General features: G+C 38.7%; 1 protein-coding gene across 2 annotated transcripts in view; it reads left to right on the top strand.

Annotated features, from left to right (window-relative positions):
- The window catches only part of LOC120419619 (roundabout homolog 1-like), a 166035-nt gene that overhangs the window by 12319 nt on the left and 129040 nt on the right, over window positions 1-24676 (top strand). The window contains exon 2 of one of the 2 annotated variants that reach the window (XM_039582373.2): window positions 14442-14673. In XM_039582373.2, the coding sequence (XP_039438307.1) occupies window positions 14613-14673 (61 nt within the window). In that variant the 5' untranslated portion in view covers window positions 14442-14612. Of the gene's footprint in view, window positions 1-13774; window positions 14674-24676 lie in introns of both variants that reach the window. The other variant, XM_039582363.2, reaches the window with a different exon arrangement.

Raw genomic sequence — 24676 nt, 5'->3', positions numbered from 1 at the left:
AAATCAAAATCCTAAAAAAGTAGTTAAATTCCGATCAATCTGATGAGCAAAGTCGTCACTCAAGAGTACTCCATATGCAAAACTGCATCACCACCAACGACGACAGCTCAACTCTCTAATAACCGATAAATTTCCCCCTTCAACAAGTCAAAGCACTTCTTCACCCGGCCTAGAATGACGCCCATCTACACGATGCGCTCTCAAGATTTGGTTCAAGACTGTACAGATTTCGCCCCATAAGAGTTCTCAAACTAGTACATGAAAATCCCAACCTGTACTTGGTCGAGTGAAAAAGTCACAACAATAGAAGCGATGCTGGCAGTGACTCTACACAGCAGCGTCAAGATCTTCATACATATGAAGAGGTCGAGACACTAGGTCACAATCTCGGCCCGGTATGTCACACAGCAGAGTAGAACGTTCTTTCCCGGGGAGAGATTTCTGTTGCTGAAACATGGGGCCATGTTTACCTCAGCTGGAAGTATACTGGCTGCTCTTGGTTGGTCTCGGTGAAGTACCTGGGAGACATCCAGGCCGGATTGTCAAGTACCATCCCCCCCTCGAAGTGTGCATGTTGTTGGGTTGCATTAAATTAGAAAGCTGAGAGTGTTCATGTTATTGGAAAGAACACACCACGAGGATTGGATTTTTGGCAACACTGCCAACCTTTTTCATCAATTCAGTTAGTCACAACAACGAAGCTTAAGATACTTTTCCTTCTCGACTGCTCAACTCAGCACTTAACTACAGTGTGCAGTCAGTTTCATAAACTGACATCACTGCCGTCCGAGGGGAGGGGTGTCTCCTTACAACAATAAGTGCGCCCTGTGTTGTCGTTGTCTGTCGGAATCTATCCGGACTCTCTCTCGGTGTGACATAATTCTAATTTATGATTTTCTGAATGCACTTGGGCTGAAGAAGATGCTTGCTTCGCTATGCGAGGCCTTCCAGAACACACAACAGGGGAGTTGAAGAAGCGGCGAAGAAGCGTTTCAGTCAAGTACAATAGAGCAGATGCACATTATTCAGTCCCAGTGTGTATGGTTGGAAACCAATTTCCTGGGATGGCTTTCTCACTTACTTTTTTTCAGGCTTCCTTCACATCGTTTTACCGATTTCGGACAATAGATTGATATAAATTTCCCGAACGGCTAATGGTCACTTTTGGGGAAGCCGGCTGGAATACCACCACCATAAGCCGGCAATAAATTCAATGGCTTTTCTATTTTTCTCTGCGTGCTTCACACGTCCAGTTTGCTGGAAATATTTTGGAAATTTGTCATGGTTTTATGAATTCCAATTCCTAATTTATGAATGAACTTTTATAGTGATGAGAAACTTTCAAGTAGAATCACTCCAGAATTCTTGAGAGATTCCTAACGAACTTTTTAAGATGCCTCCCACAAGCTACTTACGGGACAGGTTCCAACCAATACCATCTGTTTCCTACCACTAAAGACGGTATTGTGAGGTTCCACGAACGTAACGAACCATGCAGACTCCGCGGTAGCCCAACAAGTAGTACAAACGGGAGTGCTCCTTCAAGAATCGCTCCCATAGATCATGTTCGAGAATGCATGAAAATATGAACGCATTTTGGCGCGCACTCTTTGAAGTGTGTACTTCGAGGGCGGGCTTCCAATCCGTAGCTGTCATTCTTGCTCAGTACGGTCGAAACTCGCTAGTTGGACTACGAGTAACTTCCAATTGTCGCTTCTTGCAGTCTATCAAACCATCGGCGTTCTACCACATTCCAGCATTTCTTGTATATCTGTATGTAAGTCTGTGTGCACCACCAGTTCGACTTCTTTTGTTATTTTATGAATGAAACGACAAACTCTTCTTCGTCGTCGTCGGTTAAAAAGTTGTCTCTGCTTTGTCGACTTTGACGCACCACACCGTCGTCATCGTGAGCGCTGGGTGCAGTTCTGGCTGGGTCCTGGGAAACGGGATCCTTGTGCTGACAAAAGTCGCGCAAATGCCGGAGAGGAATATTAGGCGGATCAGTGTAACGAACGGGAAAAGCGACAGATAAAAAATACCGTGAAATGCAACTGAACGAGAAGCGTTTAGTGAAAGTTTTCTTTTTTTGTTGCAGGAAGTTTCTTTGAATTTTAGTTGGCTAGAAGTGATGCTGGTTTTTTGGTATTTTTTTGTTTTTCTTGGAGTGCATTGAAAGAGAGATTTAACTGTCAATTGTCTTATTTTGCAACAAGTTGTTGAACATTTTCTAAGGTTGATTAGAAGAGTACCATCTAATCCCTATCATCCTTACTTGTTCTACACTAAAATCTCTACTACAATCAACAAAACCGCTCCGATTAGTCATCCTTACGCAACCCAAACCGATTATTTTTAGACGCTGCAATTAAGCCACCACTACAAATCACTCTGACAACGCGCATCAAGTAGCTTTTAAACTGCGTGATTTAGCTGCGGCTGCATAGTTGACTAAGTGATCGAAAATAATCCTTTTCGCTAGTAGCGCGCTGCACTTCTTACTTGGCTGTCAACCAGCCGCTGATCAAAGGGACCAAGGTCTGACTCTGCCTTGAGTTGGGGCTCTTCAAGTTCGATGTTCGATGAGTAATTTATTTTTCCGTTGCTGATCCCTGAAAAACGGAACATGAAACAACACACACGCACCGACCAGCTGCTGGTATTCTGCTCAGACTGACTGGCACAGGGATTTACTGGATGATTCTGTTATTTTTGCCTGATTTTTTCAACCTTCCCAACGAATTTCTACCTTCATCGCAAGTGAAAGCGAAATCGAACAGCACACTCCGATCCACGTGTTCAGTATTTGGTTGTTTTTGCTTCGTTTTTGGTTCCATTCTTCAAACTGTCCTCTCAAAATCTCTCCCGAAAGCCCTCATCATCGAGTTCTGTACAGCACCAGTAAATGAAGCGCCCGGATTTTAGTTCGAAAGCACATTAATCCTCGAAAATCTACCAGACCATGAAATTGGACAATACGGCTCTGTGCTGTATGTTTTTTTTTTCAACTCGGGGACCATCATTGGAAACAACAAAAACCGCTGTAGCATTGAGATTGACAGCAGGGCTTAAAAAGTGGAGAACATTTTTGGGTGGATTGATTTCAAACTGTTTCAAATGGAATGAAGGAATGATTTTTTCTGCTTGCCAGAAGTAACTTAAAAAAATAATAACAAATGTTCTCTCAGATTTCGGTCATTCGATTTTTTTTGTATATTTTAGTACGACTGAAACTTTTTTGGTGCCTTCGGTATGCCCAAAGAAGCGATTTTGCATCATTAGTTTGTCCATACAAATTTGGCAGCTGTCCATACAAAAATGCTTTATGAAAATTCAAAAATCTGTATCTTTTGAAGGAATTTTTTGATCGATTTGGTGTCTTCGGCAAAGTTGTAGGTATCGATACGGACTTCACTGTAAAACAATGATACACGGTAAAAAAATGGTAATTTTTCATTACGAAAACTTGAGTTGCAAAAAAAACTATTTTATTTTTTAATATTTTTTTAGGGACATAAAATGCCAACTTTTCTGATATTTTCAGGTTGAGCAAAAAATCTTTGACTCAATTATGAATTTTTTATTCGATACGGATTTTTAAAAAATCGCAATTTTTCGAAGTAAAATCAATTTTTAAATCAAAAATTACTTTGGTGAAATTTTGATAAAGTGCACTGTTTTCAAGTAATAGTCATTTTTAGGTAATTTTTTTGAAAATAGTCGCAGTTTTTTATTTTTTTAAATTAGTGCACATGTTTGCCCACAATTGAAAAAAATATTTTTGAAAAGTTGAAAAATTCTCTATATTTTACTTTTAAGAACTTTGTTGATACGACCCTTAGTTGCTGAGATATTGCCATGCAAGTGTTTAAGAGCAGGAAAATTGATGTTTTCTAAGTCTCACCCAAAAAACCCACCATTTTCTAATGTCGATATCTCAGCAACTAATGGTCCGATTAACATTGTTAAAACATGAAACATTCGTGAAATTTTCCGATCTTTTCGAATTATATATTTTCAAAAAATTTAAACCAAGACTAACATTTTCAAAGGGCGTCATAGTGAATGTTTAGCCCTTTTGAAATGTTAGTCTTGAAAACTGCGGAAAAAAGTTACCTAAAAATGGTTATTATTTTAAAACTGTGTACTTTATCCAAATTTCACTGATTTTACATCGAAAAATGACGTTGAAAAATTTTTGCGACCAATATTTCGATTTTTTGAAAAAATCAGTATTGATTAAAAAAATCATAACTCAGTCAATGATTTTTAGCTCAACCCTGAAAATTTCTGAAAAGTTGACATTTTATGTCCTCTAAAATATATTTAAAATAAAATAAAATAGTTTTTATTGCAAATCGAGTTTCAGTAACAAAAATTTCAATGACTAAATTTTTTTACCGTGTATCAATTTTTTAATCTGGCTGAAACGCTTGGATGCCTCCTGTATGCCCAAAAAAATCATTGTGCATCATTAGTTTGTTCATATCATTTTCATACAAATTTGGCAGCTATTCATGCAAAAAATGGTTTGTGAAAATTAAAAAATCTGTTTCTTTTGATAAAATTGGTATCTACGGCAAAGTTGTAGGTATGAATGAAGACTACAATGAATTGATAATGAACGGATAATTTTTATTGCTGATATTTAAAATTAGTTTTTGTCACTTAAAATTGGTTTAAAAACACTACTTTTATTATTTTCATGGGACATAAAACTTTATCTTTCAAAAAAATTCTAGATTATGTTAAATCAAATGTTCAATCTTGAAGTACTAAATTGAAATTGTGATAAAGTGCACAGATTTTCAAGACAGATAACTTTTAGAACAAAATAGTAAAATATTATTAATTTTCAAAAATAATGCTAACGTTAGCTCATGTAATAAAAAATAATCGAAAACTTGGGAAAATTCCCTAAATTTCAGGAAAAATCAGGAGAAATATTTTTTCTCATTGCTGCCCAACTAGAATTTCGGCTCGAGCCTCGAGTCGATTTAACTCGAGCCAAAAATCTCACTTCGGTTTTCGATCACCGTTATCTCGGGAACTAATGGTCCGAATAAATGTTAAAAAAACTATAAAAATATGACATTTTCGGCTGTTTAAATAAAATTATTCCCTCCGTGTACGCACGAGTGCAAGCAGCAGTCAAGTGCTCAGTGCTCTATCGTTTTTTCGAAATTTTTCGCCGTAATTTACCGTGATTAGCCGCGAGTTTGCTCCAACAGCATGCCAAGGGCCGGCCGTGGCCGTGGCAGTTCGAGTGCGGCCTCGAAAAACCCGCGAAGTTCGTCTACCGGCCGTGTGCAAAAAGGTAAACAAACCAACGCCGCGTCGACCGCCAACGCGCCGGGGAGTGTGTGCGCCAAAGGATTCGACCCCAAGTTATTACACCCTAATTACCGTGCCCAGGGCCGCAGCCCTATAAGGCTCCGTTCAGCTACTTCCGGTAATCCGTCGACCGATGGCGCTTCAACATCCGCCAACATTCCCACCAGTAACAAGTTCGCGAGACTGAGTGACGAGGAAAGCAACAACAACAACACCAACGGTAGCACTACCGACGACGACGACGACGATGGTCGTGCACGGAAGAAAGTTATTTCGCCAAAAAAAGTAATTACTCCGAAGGAACGACGACCACCACCAATTTTCGTTTTGGACACGTTGGCGGACGATGTTGACGAGCAGCTGGAAGGCCTCGTGTACTGCCTCAAAATAGGTAAATCGTCAGTGCAAGTGTTCACATTTGACCAAAAGAACTTCGACCTGGTTGTGGAGAAATTGAAGCGTAAAAACTTCAAGTTCTACACATTCGACCCCGTGCAGAAGACCGCTGTTAAGATCGTCTTGCAGGGGTATCAAGACCGCCCGATCTCCGTCCTCAAGGAGCACCTCTCGGGTGTCGGAATAACGCCGCGAGACATAAAAGTCCTCTCGCGGAAGACAACCGTCACAGGTACACACACACTGTACCTGTTGTACTTCGACCGCGGCACCGTCAAAATTCTAGACCTGCGGCGGACTAAGGCGTTGGACGGTTTTTGGGTAAACTGGCGGTTTTACTCCAAAAATCCGACGGACGCAGCGCAATGTCACCGTTGCCAGAAATTCGGCCACGGCTCGCGGAACTGCAACCTCCGGCCCCGCTGCGTGAAGTGCGGTGAGTCACACCTCTCGGAGGTGTGCGCACTGCCACCAAAGGCGGACTTGGGGGAAAACGCAGAACAAACCAAGTCGCGCGTAAAGTGCGCGAACTGTGGCGGTAACCATACCGGTAATTACCGCGGATGCCTCGCGCGAAAGTCCTTTCTAGAGGAGCAGGAAAAGAGGAAGAAGAAAGCAGCAGCATCCCACCCTTCTCAACGAAGTACGAGCGCAGCCGTTCCTGCAGCTGGCCAGTGTACGGTTCCAACGGACAACCCAGCGTTCCCTCCTGGATGGGGGCGGTCGTTTGCAAGCGTGGTCGCTGCCGGTAGCGGCGATGCGGCCCAGCAAGGAGTCACCGGGGAAGATCTCTTTACCCTGCCGGAGTTCTTTGCTCTCGCGGGGAGATGATGACGCGGTTTCGGACCTGCCGTAACAAGGCGGAGCAATTTCTGGCCCTCGGGGAGCTGATGATTAAGCACATCTATAAAGGATAAAAAACTGTGATCTAGTTTTAAGCTTTTTCTATTTCTATCCCCTTTCCCTTGCAATTTTAGTAAGTTTTTTTCTTAACTTTTTCTTACTTTCGGTAACCTCTTAACTACAAGCAACAATTGTTCCAATATGGATTATGATGTAACACACAGCTGAAAGGAACTCCAAAACTCTGTTTTGTACCTTAAAAGAACTTATTGTATCTGATTATTCACCAATAAAACCGAATTTGAATTTGAAAAATAAAATTATTTGAAATCTTTAAATCTAGCCCAACATTTGAAAATGCTAAAAATAAGTTTTTTGTGCCCATTCACACATCATTGATAATGAAATTAAAAAAAAAGTTGTTACAAGATTAGAAAGTTAGACAAAATTTTCATAATCATATGATAAAAAACGTTACTTAATCCACCTTAAGCTGGTTGGTGCCTTCCTCACATTCATGTTGTATTTTAGGTTGTATTTACAAATTTATTTAAGATCATTTTTTTATTTTTATTTTCATTTAATTTTTTATAATTATTTTTTTTACCAATTCTTTTTTTAATCAACTCTCCAAAATAAACGAAAAAACGGGGGGCTTTTTTTGAATTTAAAAGTGCTGATATGCCAACATTAGGTGCACGATGGAATTGCATCCTGTCCCCCTAGTCTTTGTAAACAATGTCTTATGAGTTGTATATTTCAGTAAAAAGTTCGTGTAACTCTTTGTTGAGACAAAATGATGTATTCAGCAACATATTTAATACAGACTTTTTCCAGAAGAGACGCAGACACTGCTTAAGCAGGCTTTTGAGGTTAAGCAAAAATCACCCTACAAAAAAAACTTTTTCATATAACTTTAAAAGTACTTCACTAAACAGAATAAAATTTAATAGAGTCTATAGAGAACGAACAGAATAAGGCGGATCCGGCCAAAATCGGTTCAGGAAGTTCTGAGATAATCGTGTAGAAAAAATCATGTCTACACACATCCCCACAGACATTGAATTTGATTCTGAGTCGATAGGTATACGTGAAGGTATATATAGGAGGTGTATTTAAGAAGTTCATTTTTCGAGTGATTTTATAGCCTTGCCTCAGTGAGGTGAGGAAGGCAAAAACGATGGGTAATTAAGAAAACCTCAATTTTCCTTTTTTTTATCTTTGCAAGGCCATGTCTCAGCAAACAAATTCACGGAATCTGTTTAATTCTGTATCGATTAGCCTAAACATTTAGATTTTTACCTTTTAATCAGTCATAACAGTTTTCCTAGTTTCTAAATGCAATATCCGATATCATTTGATTGTATCTCAGATACTGGTTTATTGTCCTATATTAAACTTCGTCTTCATCTCGCCGTCCAACGCACGTCTCCATCACCAATAACAAGGCATTAAGCTGGACATATAGGTCTCTCGCTTGATTGTTGCTAATGGTGTCGCTAATTGCCACCATAAAGGACTTACAAGTTATTTATACACACGTACACCCACTGAGGCCCCAGCGATCGGTACGGTTCCGAACTCGCCTTCCGGAACACCCAGTTTAACTTTGTTGTTTTGTGATATGTATTTTTTATAGCACACAACCGACTTCTCCGGGGATCGAAAATAGCTTGTAACGTTTCGCTTTATTGACTTTCTCGCCCGTGCCGTCAGGACCCACAACTGTTCAAACAGTTTCTCACCACAAATCATCGCTTGATGGCGGCTAGCGTAATTAAATTAAAAATCCATCCCGAAGCATCAGTTTCAAGTTACAACCTATAACGGCTTAATGTTCGAATGATTTCTTTTTGGAGAAAGACAAAGTCACGCGCGCCAAAATTATCCCCTGATGGTCACCGTCGGCGTTTGACCAGCGACCGTGACCATTACCATAAACCAAAAAAATATTCCTGCTTTGGGTCGTAAATCTGGTCCCAGTTGACTCGCTGCTGTCCCCCTTAGAAATCCAGAAAATTACACACTTTCGAGGTTGCTCCCCCCGAAAAACCCATCGATGATCAGTCGTTGCACTGACGGTGACTTCCAATATCTTAATACGCACACCTTAATCGCGCAAAAGGTTGCTGCTCCACGGGCGGAAACAAAGATGTTAGTCATAAACGCCCCTTAAGGGAGACCCTTCGATACGGTCATCAACGCGCGCGCGAGACTTTTACTTAGAGAGGAGCAGGTTCACACGCGCAGCAAAGACAAAAGGTTTGGAGGTCGATGAGTTGGGGAGCGTTTTGCTGAAGCAGGATTTATGATCGTCAAATTACAGGGATTTTTATCGTTATTAAATGCACTGTCGTCTTTTACGATGAGTGGGCAAGATTAGTGTGGCCTTTTGGGAGGAGGGTTTTTCGGATGTGGAGATTAATTTCATCAAGATGCTTGCGTGTGGTTGGCTTTATGGAAAGGTTTGACTTTTTTAGTTTGGAATTTTATTGCATGGCGAAATGGGAGATTTTAGAGGTTTTCTGGGGAAAAATCAGAGTTCATAAATGTGGTTGGTGTGAAGCATCAACTCTTGATAAGTCATTTCGTTAGAAGTTTGCAAAACTTTTAGAATTTTAACAAAATATGCACATTGGAATGAAGACATGTTCTCCTTCAAGCCCAAGCAATCTCCCGAAACGTGCTCAATTTCCTGCATCACGAAACGTTACCATCCTAAATGCTCCGATCCTAATAAACCACATCAACCTAACCCAAAACCACCCAACGGAGGTCAGTTCCCGCAGTTTACGATCTTGCCGGCGCAGGTATTTAGCTCACTCCCACACATCAATCTGCTGCCCCGGCCCGTGTCAACGGTTCATTAAACCTCCGGCTCATTGCGCGCCATCAATTTGCGCTCACTTACGCGAATGTCGAAAAGGCCACGTCCAACGCATCCATCTCGGCCCCGAAATAATAGTTCTCATCAGTGAGCAGCAGCAGGCATCATAAGTCTTCCCTCATCATAAAATGTTTAGTAGCATCGCTACCGGGGGAGACCTGCCAGGTTGTGTGAGCATGCTACTAATATGTTCGCACATTACACGGATCACAAATCACCGTCGTCGTCAAGTCAACCTTTCGCAGCGACTTGAATAAAAATACATGTTTGCAGACAATCTCGAGCGGTAGATGCAGCAAATCTCGGAGAGCTAACCCAAGTAAACGTCGTCGTCGAAACAACAGCAACAGCTCGTCAGGGAAATTCCGACGCAGTCAGGCTGCCAGCCTTCAGAACCATTTTCGGCTGACACGAGTGGAGGTCAGTGGTGCCCAAACGTTGAGTCCAAAATTACTAAAATTTTTGAGCGAGTTGTTGACCCATACTGGCCAAGAGCGTGAGACAAGACAGTGAGCGAGAGCGCGGCTCTCTTTATAGGCGTAGAACGAGATTTGCTCTCTTGCTTACTGTCTTTCGAAATGTCAAAGAGTTCACTCGTTCGCTCGTGAGTTACTGGGTGATCGAGAGCAACTCACTTGAAACCAAGCGGATGAGCACCACTGCCCTCAACCATCAAGTTGAGCAGCAACGGAGAAAGTGGATGAGTCAATAAAAAAAGAAGGAGCCAAAGAACGACGCGATCCGCATATTTTGAATACTCCCATTCAGTCAGTGCTAATGTACGTTCCACTGTCTACGACGTCACAACGTCAGTGTCTCTCGAATCGCCACCGCAGACGACAACGACGTTTGTTGGCAGAATCCGAATCCGTGCCATTTTTTTTTCGGGGAGGACCGCACTTGTCTTGTTTAGCGCTAGGGAGGAACGACGGCGAACCCGTCGGTGGGGAAGATCATGTACGACAAGCAATTCACGCGTTTTCTTCTTTCGGTGCGTTGCGATGCACGTTCTTGTACTCATCGACTGCAAAGCTGCACTGTGAAAATTGTGTAAAATTACATTCATTTTTATGTATTTTTACATTTTACAATTGAAAACATGTAAATTCACATATTTCTTTAGCCTAATTAAACTTTTTCACTAGACACGAGGTTTTTCCTCAATCTTTGAAATACTTTTCACTGTGTTGAGCTATATGGTCCCTTCAGCATGTGCTGTCTGCACGTTAGTATGTCTATTACTGGGCCGACGGCGGATGCTGCTGGGGATGCCCGAAGAAGGATCCCAAAATGAAGAGGCAGTTTGCCTCTGTGCATGTTTATTTGCTAATTGCCGATAAAATTATGGAGGAATGGTTGTAAAAAACTTAGCCCTATAAATGGAGTTGAAGCGGTAGATCTTCAAGTCGTACTATCAAAATGTGAAATGGCTGACTGAAAATCCTATCTTATAGAAAAAGAAAACGAAAAATAAATGTTTTTTTTTAAAGAAAAATAATGAATGTTTGGCAATTCTGTCTGAAATTTTCAGTGGTTAAAGTTTTTCATAGCTTAAAAAATCTATGAGGTACGATTATGATTACGAAATGGCTTCCAAATTATTCATACTGTGCTTTATTCAATAGAATATATTTCGGAACTCTGGCTACCATCATAAGAAATTTTACTACAAAGTAAAAATATAGCTGAATTTTAGAAGGCTACAAAGTTTAAAGGTTGAATTTGAATATTAAATTTTTTTTCGAGGTAATTTTACATTAACGTAAGCTGAGTAAGTAACTAACATGGAAAAATGCATGTAATTGTGTGTGTGTGTGTGTGCAACCATTCAAACGGGACCACACGGTCGCTTCTTACAAATTGAGTTGTTTCCATGTATTTTAGAATTTTTACATTCTACACATGCAACTCGCATAGGCATTTGGATGGTGTTAGCTATGCCGAGCTTTGGCGACCCATTTCTACGCAGACTAGCCGTGCGCGAGGTACCTCAGCTTGAATCGACAAGCCCCGCCCTGAAGAACGTTTGCATCAATCGGATTCAAACGTTATTTAGAACTTCCGTACCCTTGCCAAGTGGACAAAGGCCCAGCGCGTATATATGTGGTAGTAACAGTATTCCTTATTCCAGTCATAGCTCACCAAGCAGCCGTGATGGCGTAGTGGTTAGCATTTTTGCTTACCAATACAAAGGACGGGGGATCGAACCCCACCCGAGCGACTTTGATTTTTTCGTTCATATTAAAGAATTTCAAGTATTTCTGAGTCTTAAACTTTCTCGTTGGGAGCAGATGGGCATCGAACCCAGGATCATTCGCAAAGCGAACACCGTAACCAGTCAGCCACGGCTGCTCCTTGTAAACACCTTACCGGTTTTGTCTTGAATGATGTGTATGTATGTCAGAATAAATGAAAGAATTGTGGTCTTATAAAAAGAACGAGCTCACCAGTCAACAAATTCTTCAAAACCAGCTTATCTTCAATCGTCTTCGTCAAACGGGGGCTGGTACCCGCTCAAAAAGGCCGGTTCCCGCTTGGGCTGCTTCCGCTTGTCACCGCTCCACTCGTAATCCGCTCCGTCGTCCTTCTTTTGTAGGATTTTTCCAAGCTTCTGTCGCTGCGGCAACTGAACCTCCTTGCTGCGACTGCGTTCCACATTAACCGGTGCCAGTGAACTAATCCATGGCCCTCGGCTCCGATTCCCTTTTGTTCGCGGGATGTTTACATTGACAGGGATCGGTGATCGAGGACCGATAATTTTGCACTTCCCGGTCGAACCCACCATCCTGGTCTTTGGGGAATGCTCGACAGCTACCGCGTTCCATGCCAGTTCCGCAACCGACCCAGAACGAGCCACGTCCTCGATTCAACCGCCCTTCTCCAGCACCATCAGCACCGCGTTCCATCAAGATTTTTAAAATTTCCGCCGAAAACTATTCGTTTGAAACACATAACTTTCACAACTTTTCATCAAAAATTATTGAAGCCCGAGAAAAACTGTGACAGCGAAAAGTTTTCGCGTCCGCACACCCTGATTGCTACGATCGAATCCCAACATGGAAAAATGCATGTAATTTAAGTATAATTCTGGAGTTTTTTTTTTTTTTGAAAAAGGTCCAATAAACCAAATTTTCAGTTTTTGCTTTTTGGGTGTTTTTGAAATCGCCTTGAGTCAGGGGTATTAAAAAACACCCAAAAAGCAAAAACTGAAAATTTGGTTTATTGGATCTTTTAAAAAAAAACTCCAGAATTGCACTTTTTTCAACTATCACTCAACTACATTTTTAGACACTTTCCTGAAAAAATCGATCATCGTGATTATTTAGAGATCTGGCAGCCATTTACTCATATCCAATAAATGTTTTTTCAAAGGCCAAATGCAACAAGTTATTATGAAAGGGATATCTTAAACTAACTACTATTAGAAAATAAAAGACATCTGGTTACACTGCCAAGATATATCGAAGAATTTTCGTTAAAAAAAGTCATAGAAATATGGGTAATCATCATTATTTGCACCAAAAAATTACATGATTCAGCTCGAAAAATCACATTATTTTCATGTAACGGTTTTGTTGCAACATACGCTAGCATTTTTGTTTCAGAAAATTATTTTAAAAATTCCAGTGCCATAAATTTTCATTTTATATTTTATATTTAACTGAAGCCAAAGTACTTTTCAATTGCAAAATTTAAAGAAGAAAATTTAATTTTAAATAAAGTTTGGAAAGTGTATTTTTTGTCTTAAAAAGTTTTCTGTACAGGCTAAAAACACCAAAATGTAAACCTGGATATGTTTCACTGTTTGAAATGAAAATAGGTAAATTATTCTTCCTTAGCACCTAAACTCTTAATCTCGAGAAAAAGGGTGTTTTTTTTTTCTTCTTATAAATAATTAAACTAACATGGTTTTGACAGAAACAGTTTAGCCCAAACATTGCTTTAAACTCCACCTTTTCCATCCATTCCAAGTGTGCCGGAATTCCCGCTCATCCTTTATTATCTCAACCAAACTCCCGATTACCATACTAATGAGCCATTTAGCTCGCTGAGTACAAATTGCCCGTGAAACGCAATCCGCCCACAAGATATACCATCTGTCACAAATTTTACACTTCCTTTGCTGCCACGTGAGCAGGATTCTTCACCGGAGTCTCGATTCAAAAGAAGCTCTCAGTAACAGTTAAAATTTGAATATTCTTCCTTTCCTCTTTCAAGCTTTGAACACCACTCAAAAACCATAAAGTTTATTGTTTAATTCTCAGTTCTTCCTTACCTTATACTTACGCATTTTTCCTTTCTTTATTATTCCAGGAGTCATAGGCTCGGCATTCCATATGGAACAACACGCCGGAAGAATAACAACGCTCTCTGGTGGCAGCTAAAAATAGTCCCCGAGAGGGTCCTTATCCCGCAAGGTCGAACACGGAAGTCGTCATCGGTCGTAAATTTAAATTTCTTCAACGCTCTGGGATTGTTTCAACCTCCTCGCGCCTCCCGTTAACTAATTACATAATTGCTGGAAATCTCTGTTCAAGGAGCGGAGAAAGTGTGCGGTAGTTGAATAAATATTTACCGGAACTGTTCCGAGGAAGAAAGCGAGAAGAGCGAAAAAAGGGGTGAAAAGTCAAGATGACTCTGGAAATAGCTCACAAATAGGAAGAAGCGAGCAAAACTATCAAAGATTACAAGAAAAGTGAAGCTCGAGAGCAATTAGAGGAATTGGATTTCGTTCCGTTGAAGATTTGAGGCAGTCACGTGCCCGGGGACCGTTAGCTGGGACAGAGACAATTAAAGGAATCCCAGGGAGGGGACACAGACAAAAACAGACGAATTATGTGATTTGCCGCCATTGAAGCAAGAAACGATTCCGAAGACAATCACGGTGAATGCACTTGAGGAAAATTGAAAGCTGCGAGCAGCTTGACCTTTTTTTTGGCGAAAAGGGGTTCGATCCTTGAAACATCTTCGCTCCTTCTAGTCTGATCAATAATTGATAGCGTCGAAATGCTTGAACAAGTGGAAAATTGAATCCCCCGGGACGGACAAAAGGTCGAAGTCCGCGAGTGAGAAATTGCTAATTCGTGTAAATATTTGAGAGCCCGCGCGCGGACTCGCGCACAAAAAAGGACATCCGGTGAAGCAGTCCAGGATGTGGCAGATTCTAATCACGACACTGATTGTCGTCTGCGTCCTTGCCAGCGCAGCTCAAGGTAGGTGGATTGAAGTTTTGTATTTAATTTTTAAAACCGCGTTGAAGAACTCCAGCGATTTTTCCACGAACGAGGAAGGGGGTTCGGCCTGGCCTGTCAAAGTTTTGTGCCAGGTATAGTCAGGCTGTGCGCGAGACAATCTAGACAGACAAGCTTCATTCATAATGGATAGAAAAATAATCTTTCAATCAATTACCGGACGGACGGATATCCTTTTACCCGGGCGAGGGAGTTGGCTTCTTTGCTTGAGCTTGGCTCGATTCCAGCGTGATAGACCTACGGCTATATAGTTGGCAGCTTAGTGCAAGAGTTGGTTTCAACAGTGGAGCAGCAGTAGACAGGTATCGAAGGATTTTAAAGATCGGAAAAATTGGAACGGAGTAGGTGATTATGGAGGTCGCTTCTTTTTAATGGGTTGGCGAAGGAAACGAAGCATGATTTTGAAAGGAACCGTCGGTTGCATCGAAGGCTTGAGCATTGTGAAATGAGTTATGAAGGTTGGGACGTTTGGAGGAATGGATTTTGTAATTGTTTCTAACAGTTTGGTTCGAGCTTGACATGATTAACTCTTCTGTGGAGTAAAAGTTCCTGGTTTCTTCAAACTGACATTATTTTCATTTTCAATTATTATTATTATTTTCAAAAGTTTGAAATACTACTATCAAAGATTTTTTTTTCATTATTTCTGAAGGTTTTACCGCTAATTAAAAAATTATGCATCATTTTTGCAAAAAACTAACTTTTGAGAAATAGTTTTTAATATTTTTTGCCATATTTTAATTTTATATTATTTTGCGTATGGATGCTGATGTGCTCTCTTGTACTAAGCTTTTTTGAAAGCTTCTTCTTATCTAGATATTACAAAAGAGCGCACGAGCATCGATGTGTTAAGAATTTCAATCTTTGTTGAATATAATTCTTATACATATAGAAAAATATTTCTTTGAAAAAATGTTATTTATTAGTTTTTATTTCAAGCAAAAAAACCCGATTATTTCAAAAATCGCCACTTTCCATATACTACATCCAAAATTCCGAGTTGAGAGAATCGTTCCCGCAAAATTTATTGTGGGCTCATAGCCAAAATCGAAATAATAATTCTACAAACTCACACTATTATTACAAGTATGTTCATTTGCTAATTTATACAATAAATCCCCAACAAGTGTCATACATCGACATCTGACCACTTCTTAGTCACCAAGCTCTGGTGGCCGAAGCATTAAAGTCATTAAGTTAGGCTGTCAAAGGTCTCTGGTTCGATTCCCGAAGTTGACACTTTTGGTTTTTTTGTTTTGACGGATGAATTTTTTTTTGCAAATGAACCTCGAGAGAATAATTCTCTCGCCCATCTCGAGCTGTGTTCTCTGTGTCCGTGCATGGTACCACTATTCTCTCGACTCGAGGCCATTATTCTCTCAAACGAGCGCTGCCCAGTTTTGGGTGTAGGTATGTTAACAGTATTTAAACGTTTAAATATTTATAATCAACTGAGAAAAATGCTTCTTCTCGAATTATTGATAAAAAGTAATCATATGATCACTGAAATAAAAATTTCATATCTTCATCCAAACCCTGCCTTTAGACGCGATTCGATTTAAAAATTGACCAGAAATCAATTTTCAGCCAATTTATGATTGTCCTTTTACATTGATATCATTCATAAACTTAGTTCAATTTTCATTTATTTCTTTAAGATTTTGTATTAAATACAATAACGACGAGGCACTGTTAAAATATTTTGAAAAGTCATTATTTAATGTTATATTCAACCAAAAATAAATGCAAGCAATCCCTATGATTTAAAGCAAAAATGTCGGCGTAATGTATATGCTCCAAAATGTCCATCAGCGAAACGTCACATTCGGCGTAAGGATTTGAAAAATATGAATAACAACAAATTGGCAAAAGAAAATGATTGACGGTTATTGAGTAGACTAAATTGTGACAATACCAAACAAAAACTAAAAAATTAAAATGCAAACAAAAATTCTAAAAATGATAGAAGAAAAACCAAAAGCAAGAAAAATTAGTTTTTCATTCAACAAAAAAATGCTCAAAATATGACAGGAAAACGAATTTACCAAAAAAAATTGATCAATACATTTTGAGCGTCTTAATTTGACTTTAGTGTCTTTGACTGTTTCTGAACATTTAAATTTTTGCTCAATGCTTGTAGATTATTTTACCAATTTACCAAATCATTCATTGAGGTTTTTATTTCATTTCTATTAACAGGAAATTCTAAAAAAATATCAAACAAAAAAAACAAGCATCTCACTTGGTGACACTCGATAGTGCACAAATTTGACAAACCAAGCATGCTTGATGGCAGGTATCAAAAAGTAAGTGATCAAATCAAATCATACCTAACCTGTTTTGTTTCAGTGTCTTGCGAACCTTCGTGGTGAACGGACACTAGAGCTGCGGTATTTTTTACTACCAAAGCTCAGAGTTATTTCAAAACAAAATTCACAGTCTTTTTAAAGACTACCTGAGTTATTTTCCAAAATTCTAAACAGTCTTTTCAAGACTAACCCCACCTGAAATTTTGTTGTATTTTACAAACGAAGCCATCTTTTTAAGAGAACTTTGCTTGCAAAATGCGTCAAAACAAAGGTAAACGCAAATCTTCTGAAGATTTGGTCGTTACGTCGGTGAAGCGTTTGAACGCTAAACCGGCTAGCGGAAACAGAAAAAGAAAACAGCCTCTTCTGAGGTCTGATTCTGATTCTGAATGTGAGGTCAATCCTCCAATTCCATTGACAAACAGTTTCGGTGTTTTATCTGAAACTGATGACAAGGAACCTTCTCCTCGTACTGAGCCTTCTGCCGTCGAGAAACGAGTAAAGGCTCCGCCAATTGTAGTGACTTCCGTCTCCGATTTGGCCAGCTTTCGAACGCAACTGAAGAATTGCAAGGAAACTTGCAATTTGAAGGTTTCGTTCCACCTTGGTCGAAGAGGAGAATGTCGCTTGTTGACGGAATCTTTACAAGATCACCAAACTTTTGTTGGTTATTTGAAAAACCACAAACACAATTTCTACACGTATGAGACCAAGAATGCTCGGCCATTCAAGGCGGTCTTGAAAGGTCTCTCCAACGACTTGTCGGTGGATGAGATCAAAAACGAACTTAAGGTGTTGCTTGGCTTTGCCCCATCCCAAGTAATACCAATGAAGAAAAAATCAAACGGGAATATTTCTCGCTTTGGTTTGACTTCACAATTTTATCTGATTCATTTCAACAGAAATGAAATCAACAATTTGAAACTTTTGGACAAAGTTCAGTTTTTGTTCCATGTACGGGTAAAGTGGGAGCATTTTAAGAAACATGGCGGTAATGGCCAGAATCTGACCCAGTGCCGGCGTTGCCAGGCATTCGGTCACGGTACTGATCATTGCGCCATGGTTCCAAAATGCATGGTTTGCGGGGATTCTTCTCACGACAAGGACAATTGTCCCGTGAAAGAAGTCACCCAATTTAAATGTGCAAATTGTGGTGGAAATCACAAATCAAATTTCTGGGATTGCCCCATCAGAAAAAAGGTTTTGGATTCTCGTGCTAAGCATCAGCCGAAATTCAAACCGAAATTTTCTCAATGTCAGGTTGTACCTGCATCTTTAAATCAAACGTTCGTGCTGTCTCACTCGAACAATTCTAGAAATACCCCTACCGTCGAAAAGTTAGGTAACAACAATGGCATTTCTTATGCTAACGTCGTTTCGGGTTCGGGTTCATCCACGAATTTTAAATCCTCTACCAATCTTTCTGAAATTGGGCAGGTACCTCAAATCTCATTTGAAAATTTTTCTGCTGGCAACGCTTTGGGATCTTCTGATCTCGGCGATGTTACGTTTGAAAAAATGACTTTTTTGCAAAACTCACTGTTTGGTTTGATTCAAACAATGAGTAATGCTACATCCATGATGGAAGCAATCCAGATTGGATTAAAATTTGCGAATGATGTTGTTCTTACCCTGAAGTTTAATCATGGATCTAAGTAATTCCATCAATATTATGAATTTTAATGCTTGCTCTTTAAAAGCGAAAGAAAATGAATTTTTCAACTTTTTACGAGTTCATAACGTGCATGTTGCTGTTATAACCGAAACATTTTTAAAAACTGGCACTTATTTGAAAAGTGATCCAGATTATAAAGTTATAACTAATAACCGAATGAATCGAAATGGCGGTGGAGTTGCAATAGTTATCCACCGTAGTATGACTTATAGCACGTTACGTGACTTTAAGTTAAAAGTTATTGAAAGTTTGGGCATTGAACTTGAAACTTCTTTTGGGAAAATTATGATTGCAGCTGCATATTTGCCTTTCCAATGCACTGGGGAAAATAAAAATTATTTCAAAGGGGATTTGAATAAACTTACTCGGCATAGATCTCGATTTTTGATCATCGGTGATTTTAATGCCAAACACCAATCTTGGAATAATTCAAAAGTAAATTTCAATGGTAAAATTCTGTTCAGAGATTGCACTTCTGGTCTTTATTCAGTTTTATACCCGAATGGGCCAACTTGCTTTTCTTCTGTTAGAAATCCATCAACAATTGATTTGGTGTTGACAAATCAAAGTCAGTATTGTGGTCCTTTAGTGACTCATGCTGATTTTGATTCTGATCATCTTCCAGTAACTTTTTCACTTTCTCATGAAGCAGTTACCAGACCCAATAGTTCTGTGTTTAATTACCACAAAGCTAATTGGGACAGGTATCAGCATCATATTGAGAATAATTTAAATCATGATTTTGTTTTAGAAACCAAAGCTGATATTGATTCAGCCTTGGAATCTTTAACTAATGCAATTTTGGATGCTAGGAATATTGCTATTCCTAAAGTCCAAGTCAAATTTGATTCTCCCATTATTGATGACGATCTTCAGCTTCTGATTCGTCTGAAAAATGTTCGCCGAAGACAGTATCAACGTTCTCGTGATCCTGCACTGAAGCGAATTCAAAAAGATTTGCAAAAGGTTATTGACCACAGATTCACTCTCCTGCGAAATGAAAAGTTCGCAAGAGATGTCGAACAAATTAAACCTTATTCCAAACCTTTTTGGAAACTTTCAAAGGTTCTTAAGAAACCTCAAAAACCCATCCCTTCTTTAAAAGATGGTGATAATATTCTATTAACTAATGGGGAAAAAGCTCAAAAACTTGCTCAGCAGTTTGAGAGTGCTCATAATTTCAACTTGAATGTTTTGAGTCCTATTGAAAATCAAATTTCAATAGAATTTCAGAATATTGTTGAACAAGAATTTTCATCAGATGAAGTTTTTAATACGGATCTGAATGAAATAAAATCTATTATCAAAAAATTTAAAAATATGAAAGCCCCTGGTGAGGATGGCATTTTTTACATTTTAATTAAAAAATTACCAGAAGCAACTTTAAGTTGCTTGGTCAAAATTTTCAACAAATGTTTTGATTTGGCATATTTTCCCAGTAGTTGGAAAAATGCCAAAGTAATTCCGATTTTGAAACCGGATAAAAATCCTCCTGAAGCCTCAAGCTATCGGCCCATTAGTTTGCTTTCATCTATTAGTAAATTATTCGAAAGAATAATTCTTAATAGAATGATGACGCACATTAATGAAAATTCAATTTTCGCTGATGAGCAGTTTGGATTTCGCCTTGGGCATTCAACTACTCATCAGTTGTTGAGAGTTTCAAATTTAATTCGAAGCAACAAATCTGAGGGCTATTCTACTGGCGCTGCTCTTCTAGACATAGAAAAAGCATTTGACAGTGTTTGGCATAAAGGTTTGATTGCGAAATTGAAAAGGTTTAATTTTCCGATTTATATCGTGAAAATTATTCAAAATTATTTGACGGATCGTACTCTGCAGGTATGTTATCAGAATAGCAAATCTGATCAACTACCTGTACGTGCTGGCGTCCCTCAAGGAAGCATTTTGGGTCCAATTTTATACAATATTTTTACTTCTGACTTGCCTGATTTGCCCCCAGGATGTCAGAAATCACTTTTTGCTGATGACACAAGCATCTCCGCCAAAGGCAGAAGCCTTCGTGTCATCACAAGAAGATTACAAAAAAGCTTGGATATTTTCAATTCTTATTTGAAAGAATGGAAAATTACTCCAAATGCTGCAAAAACTCAACTTATTATTTTCCCTCACAAACCAAGGGCTGATTTTCTTAAACCAAAAAGTCATCACATTATAAAGATGAATGAGGTAAATTTAAAGTGGGAGGATCAAGTGAAATATCTTGGACTTGGTTTTGACAAAAACCTTACTTACAAGGATCACATTGAAAGTATCCAGGTTAAATGTAACAAATATATTAAATGTTTGTATCCACTTATAAACAGGAATTCTAGACTTTGTCTCAAGAATAAACTTTTAATTTATAAACAAATTTTCAGACCTGCCATGCTTTATGCTGTGCCGATCTGGACAAGCTGTTGCCAAACCAGGAAGAAAAAACTTCAGAGGATTCAGAACAAAATTCTGAAAATGATTCTGAAACTTCCTCCCTGATTCAGCACCAGTGAACTTCATCAATTAGCCGAAGTTGACACTTTGGATGTTATGTCCAATAAGATAATTGATGCATTTCGACAAAAATCATTGCAGTCTTCAGCTGCACTGATCCGCTCTTTATATAGTTTATAAGTTAGTTTTAAGGTATCCCTTTTCCCTTTTGTACATGTAGGACCTCCTACATTTGAAATCACTGAATAGCGAAAGCTACAATATTTCATGAATAAATGAAAGTTGCTAGTATTTAAAATTGAGGTGAAAAGTCATCGTTTGTGATTGGACACTCAATAATATTTTAACTGAATGAATGTACATGGAAAAGAAATTTGAATAAATATAAATTAAAAAAAAAAAAAAAAACCTGTTTTGTTTCGATAAAAAAAGCAACTTGGTTTGAATAACTGAAAAAATGAACACCATTATGGGCAGTATACTGGATTAAAAAATGATCAAAATGTTACATGACAATTTACACAAATTCTTTTTTTAACCCTTCGGGCATTGGGGAATTTTACGCCGATCAACTCTGTCGAAGACTGCAAAGTGATTCAAGTTTTTGTTGAAAAAATACTTTTATTAGGACCAGATGCTAAATTTCCCAATGGAATCGATTTGGCATAGACAAAAATGTGACAAGAAGATTAGTTTGGTTGTTTCTAAGAATTACTAGATTACATAATGAAAGTATTTATTTTTTCATTATCCTTTATAGTTTTTTCAATACCGCAAACCGGGGTGACTTTGATAGGATTTCAATTTGTTTTTAGAGTATTTTACAACAGGTAAGGTTTTTCTCAAGATTATTATTTTTGAAACATGTACTGGGGTAGGCCACACAGAGTCCATGCACTATTTTGGAAAAAAAAAATTTCAATAGTGTTTAGAAAAATAGTTACGTTAAAAATTCTTAGTTTTAATTCCGGGGTGACTTTGATAGTTATAGTTTTTTCTTGTTAAAATCATATTTAAGATGTTCAAACATCATTTGTACGTTAAATGTACCATCACTAAAGTAGCTGATATAGTTTGTAAGAAAAAATCAATGTTTTTGTTAAGTTAACTAAGTTTATAAACTGTTTAACAAAATACATATAAATTTTAGGTAAAATTTGTTAAAAAGTCAGAATATTGTTGATAATTGTTTATAAAATTATCGATTTATATTGCATTTTATACTGAATTCGAAGCACGAATCACAAGTTTTCACATTCTACATGAAATTTGTTTAACTGAAATTGCCTATAAAGGAGGAGGATAAAGGAGTTTTTTTAAATTGTGTTTCAAAAATACATATTATTTATTATTTACAAACTTATTAAATCTTCTCCTAGTGGAAAATTGTCCAAAGAATCCGAAAATGCATTCCGTTTTCCGATTTAAAATCATGTTCATTGAGAAAATCATGACACTTTGAGAAGTTTAAAATAATGACTTTCATCCACATTTTCTTAACTATAGTTAACTAACTTTATAAACTTTTCAAAAATTTATGAAAAGTTCTTCATGAGGTATTTTGAAAACTTCTCTACCACGGTCAGTATGTTTCTGAACCATTCCTTACGTATTTTAATTGTGCTCTTCATTTTGCGGAAAAATCGCAAACCTATCAAAGTCACCCCGGCTATCAAAGTCACCCCGTTTTACGGTACTTGTTTTTAATCACCAATCAATCAATGATAAACTTACCCGCTACATACCGCTGTCCCCCATCGATCCCAACAAAAATCAATTACCTAAAAACCAGCGAAATAAAAATCCATTCCACTCTAATTGAATTCACCAAGCAACATCGTTCACAAAACCCAAAATGTTGCCCAAAAACTATCGATTTCACTATGGACTACGTACGTTTGCCACAGTCCGACCATCAGATCACCAAAGCTCTCCGATAACCCAAAATCGAAATCCGGCGGGGATGAGCTGGCACAATACTGTCCCCAAAGTGCAGTTACAAAAAGCTTTGCGATTTTTTTTTTCGAGAATTCCATTCCGGTATTGTTATCATAGACAAGTGGACTGTTAAATTACTGTTTTTTAATTCTTCAAAGTAATCACTAACTAATTTTTTTTCTAAAGGAAAGAAGCTCTCCGATTGTCTCGGTCCATGTCCTTGCATCGAACGCATCGAAGCTCCCCGTGGGAGCTTATGTTGCCAAATGGTCGTCCGGTTTCAATTTATCTCGTGGCTCATCCCTGCGTCCCCCTTGTAGTGGGATGGTGACGCCACCGTTTGGCGAATTCCCAACGGATCGTTTTCGATGTAATGACCGCACCTTTTTTTTTATTCTCAAACTCGTGCGATGAGAATTTGGGCCAGAATTCAATTACCAGCAAAATATGACACACCCAAAAATGTGTCACAATTCCAACGCGTTAGGTTTTCGTTGTTGTTTTCCGTTCAAATGGATTTGTTATACATTTTCATAAAGCAAACGCTCAAACCGTAATTTTATTGATCAAATATTTAAACTCGCTCCCATTTCCTGGTGCAGATTAACGCGGGGATTTCCGATTCCGACACGGTGAAATATTTACCCCACGTGCGTGGGTGGGAGAGTATCATTAAACTCTCCAGGGGCGATGTTCCCGCCGAAAAGGTGGCTTTTGAACATATCAAGCCATACTGCAAACATGTGTGCCGATCTGGTTGGTCGGTAATTAAAAATTCATTTCGATACTTTCTGACCATGAATTATAGCTTCCGATATTTCGGTGCACTTTGGGGGATTCGGTACAGGGTGGGTTAAAATTCTAGGTCATACCAGGGATTTGAAAAATCTTAAACAGAACAGAACCACAGAACAACATAACAATAGAAAAAAAAAAAAACAAAATAAACTTAATTTTGACTAAATGTCGCAATTTCCGAATGTCCGAATGTCCTAATATCCGAATGTCCGATTGTCCGATTTCCCTTATGTACAGATGTCCACAAGTAATAATATCCTTTTATGTAATGATCTAATGTCCTAATAGCCTAATGAACTATTTGGTATTTTAATTCTTTATTAAAAAGGATTGTTTAATGTTCAAATAATTCCACACTTGCCAATTTAAAGTGAAATGACTGTCACGAGAGCCATAACTGAATCCCAGCCGGACATTTCGATGGTGATTACGATAATAACCCACTCATCGAGGGAGAGATGCCCTGCGGTGGGCCATCGGTTTCAATTATGACACACACGGCAGTCAGCCCGCGTTGAAGGGTCCAGGATTTGGGTATCGCGAAAAAATGTTGACATATTGAAGCACGGGCCCTCGCACAAAGTGTCGATCAAACCTGGGTTTTCATTTCCAAATATCGGGCTGTTTTTAAGAGGATAATATTTTCCATTCTGGTGCACAAATTTCGGGGCTAGTTCATTCTCCATTGATGAGTCCTGTCAGACAGAGACTTCTATTGATGGAGAGTCTGGTCTGGTCCGGAAAAGCGGGATTCCCTTTCGAGCCCAGACTTGGACAGACGGACGGAATTATT

This window comes from Culex pipiens, chromosome 2 (genome assembly GCF_016801865.2).
Source record: "Culex pipiens pallens isolate TS chromosome 2, TS_CPP_V2, whole genome shotgun sequence".
NCBI classification, from domain to species: Eukaryota; Metazoa; Arthropoda; class Insecta; order Diptera; family Culicidae; genus Culex; species Culex pipiens.
This window is presented reverse-complemented; position numbering and strand designations above follow the sequence as displayed.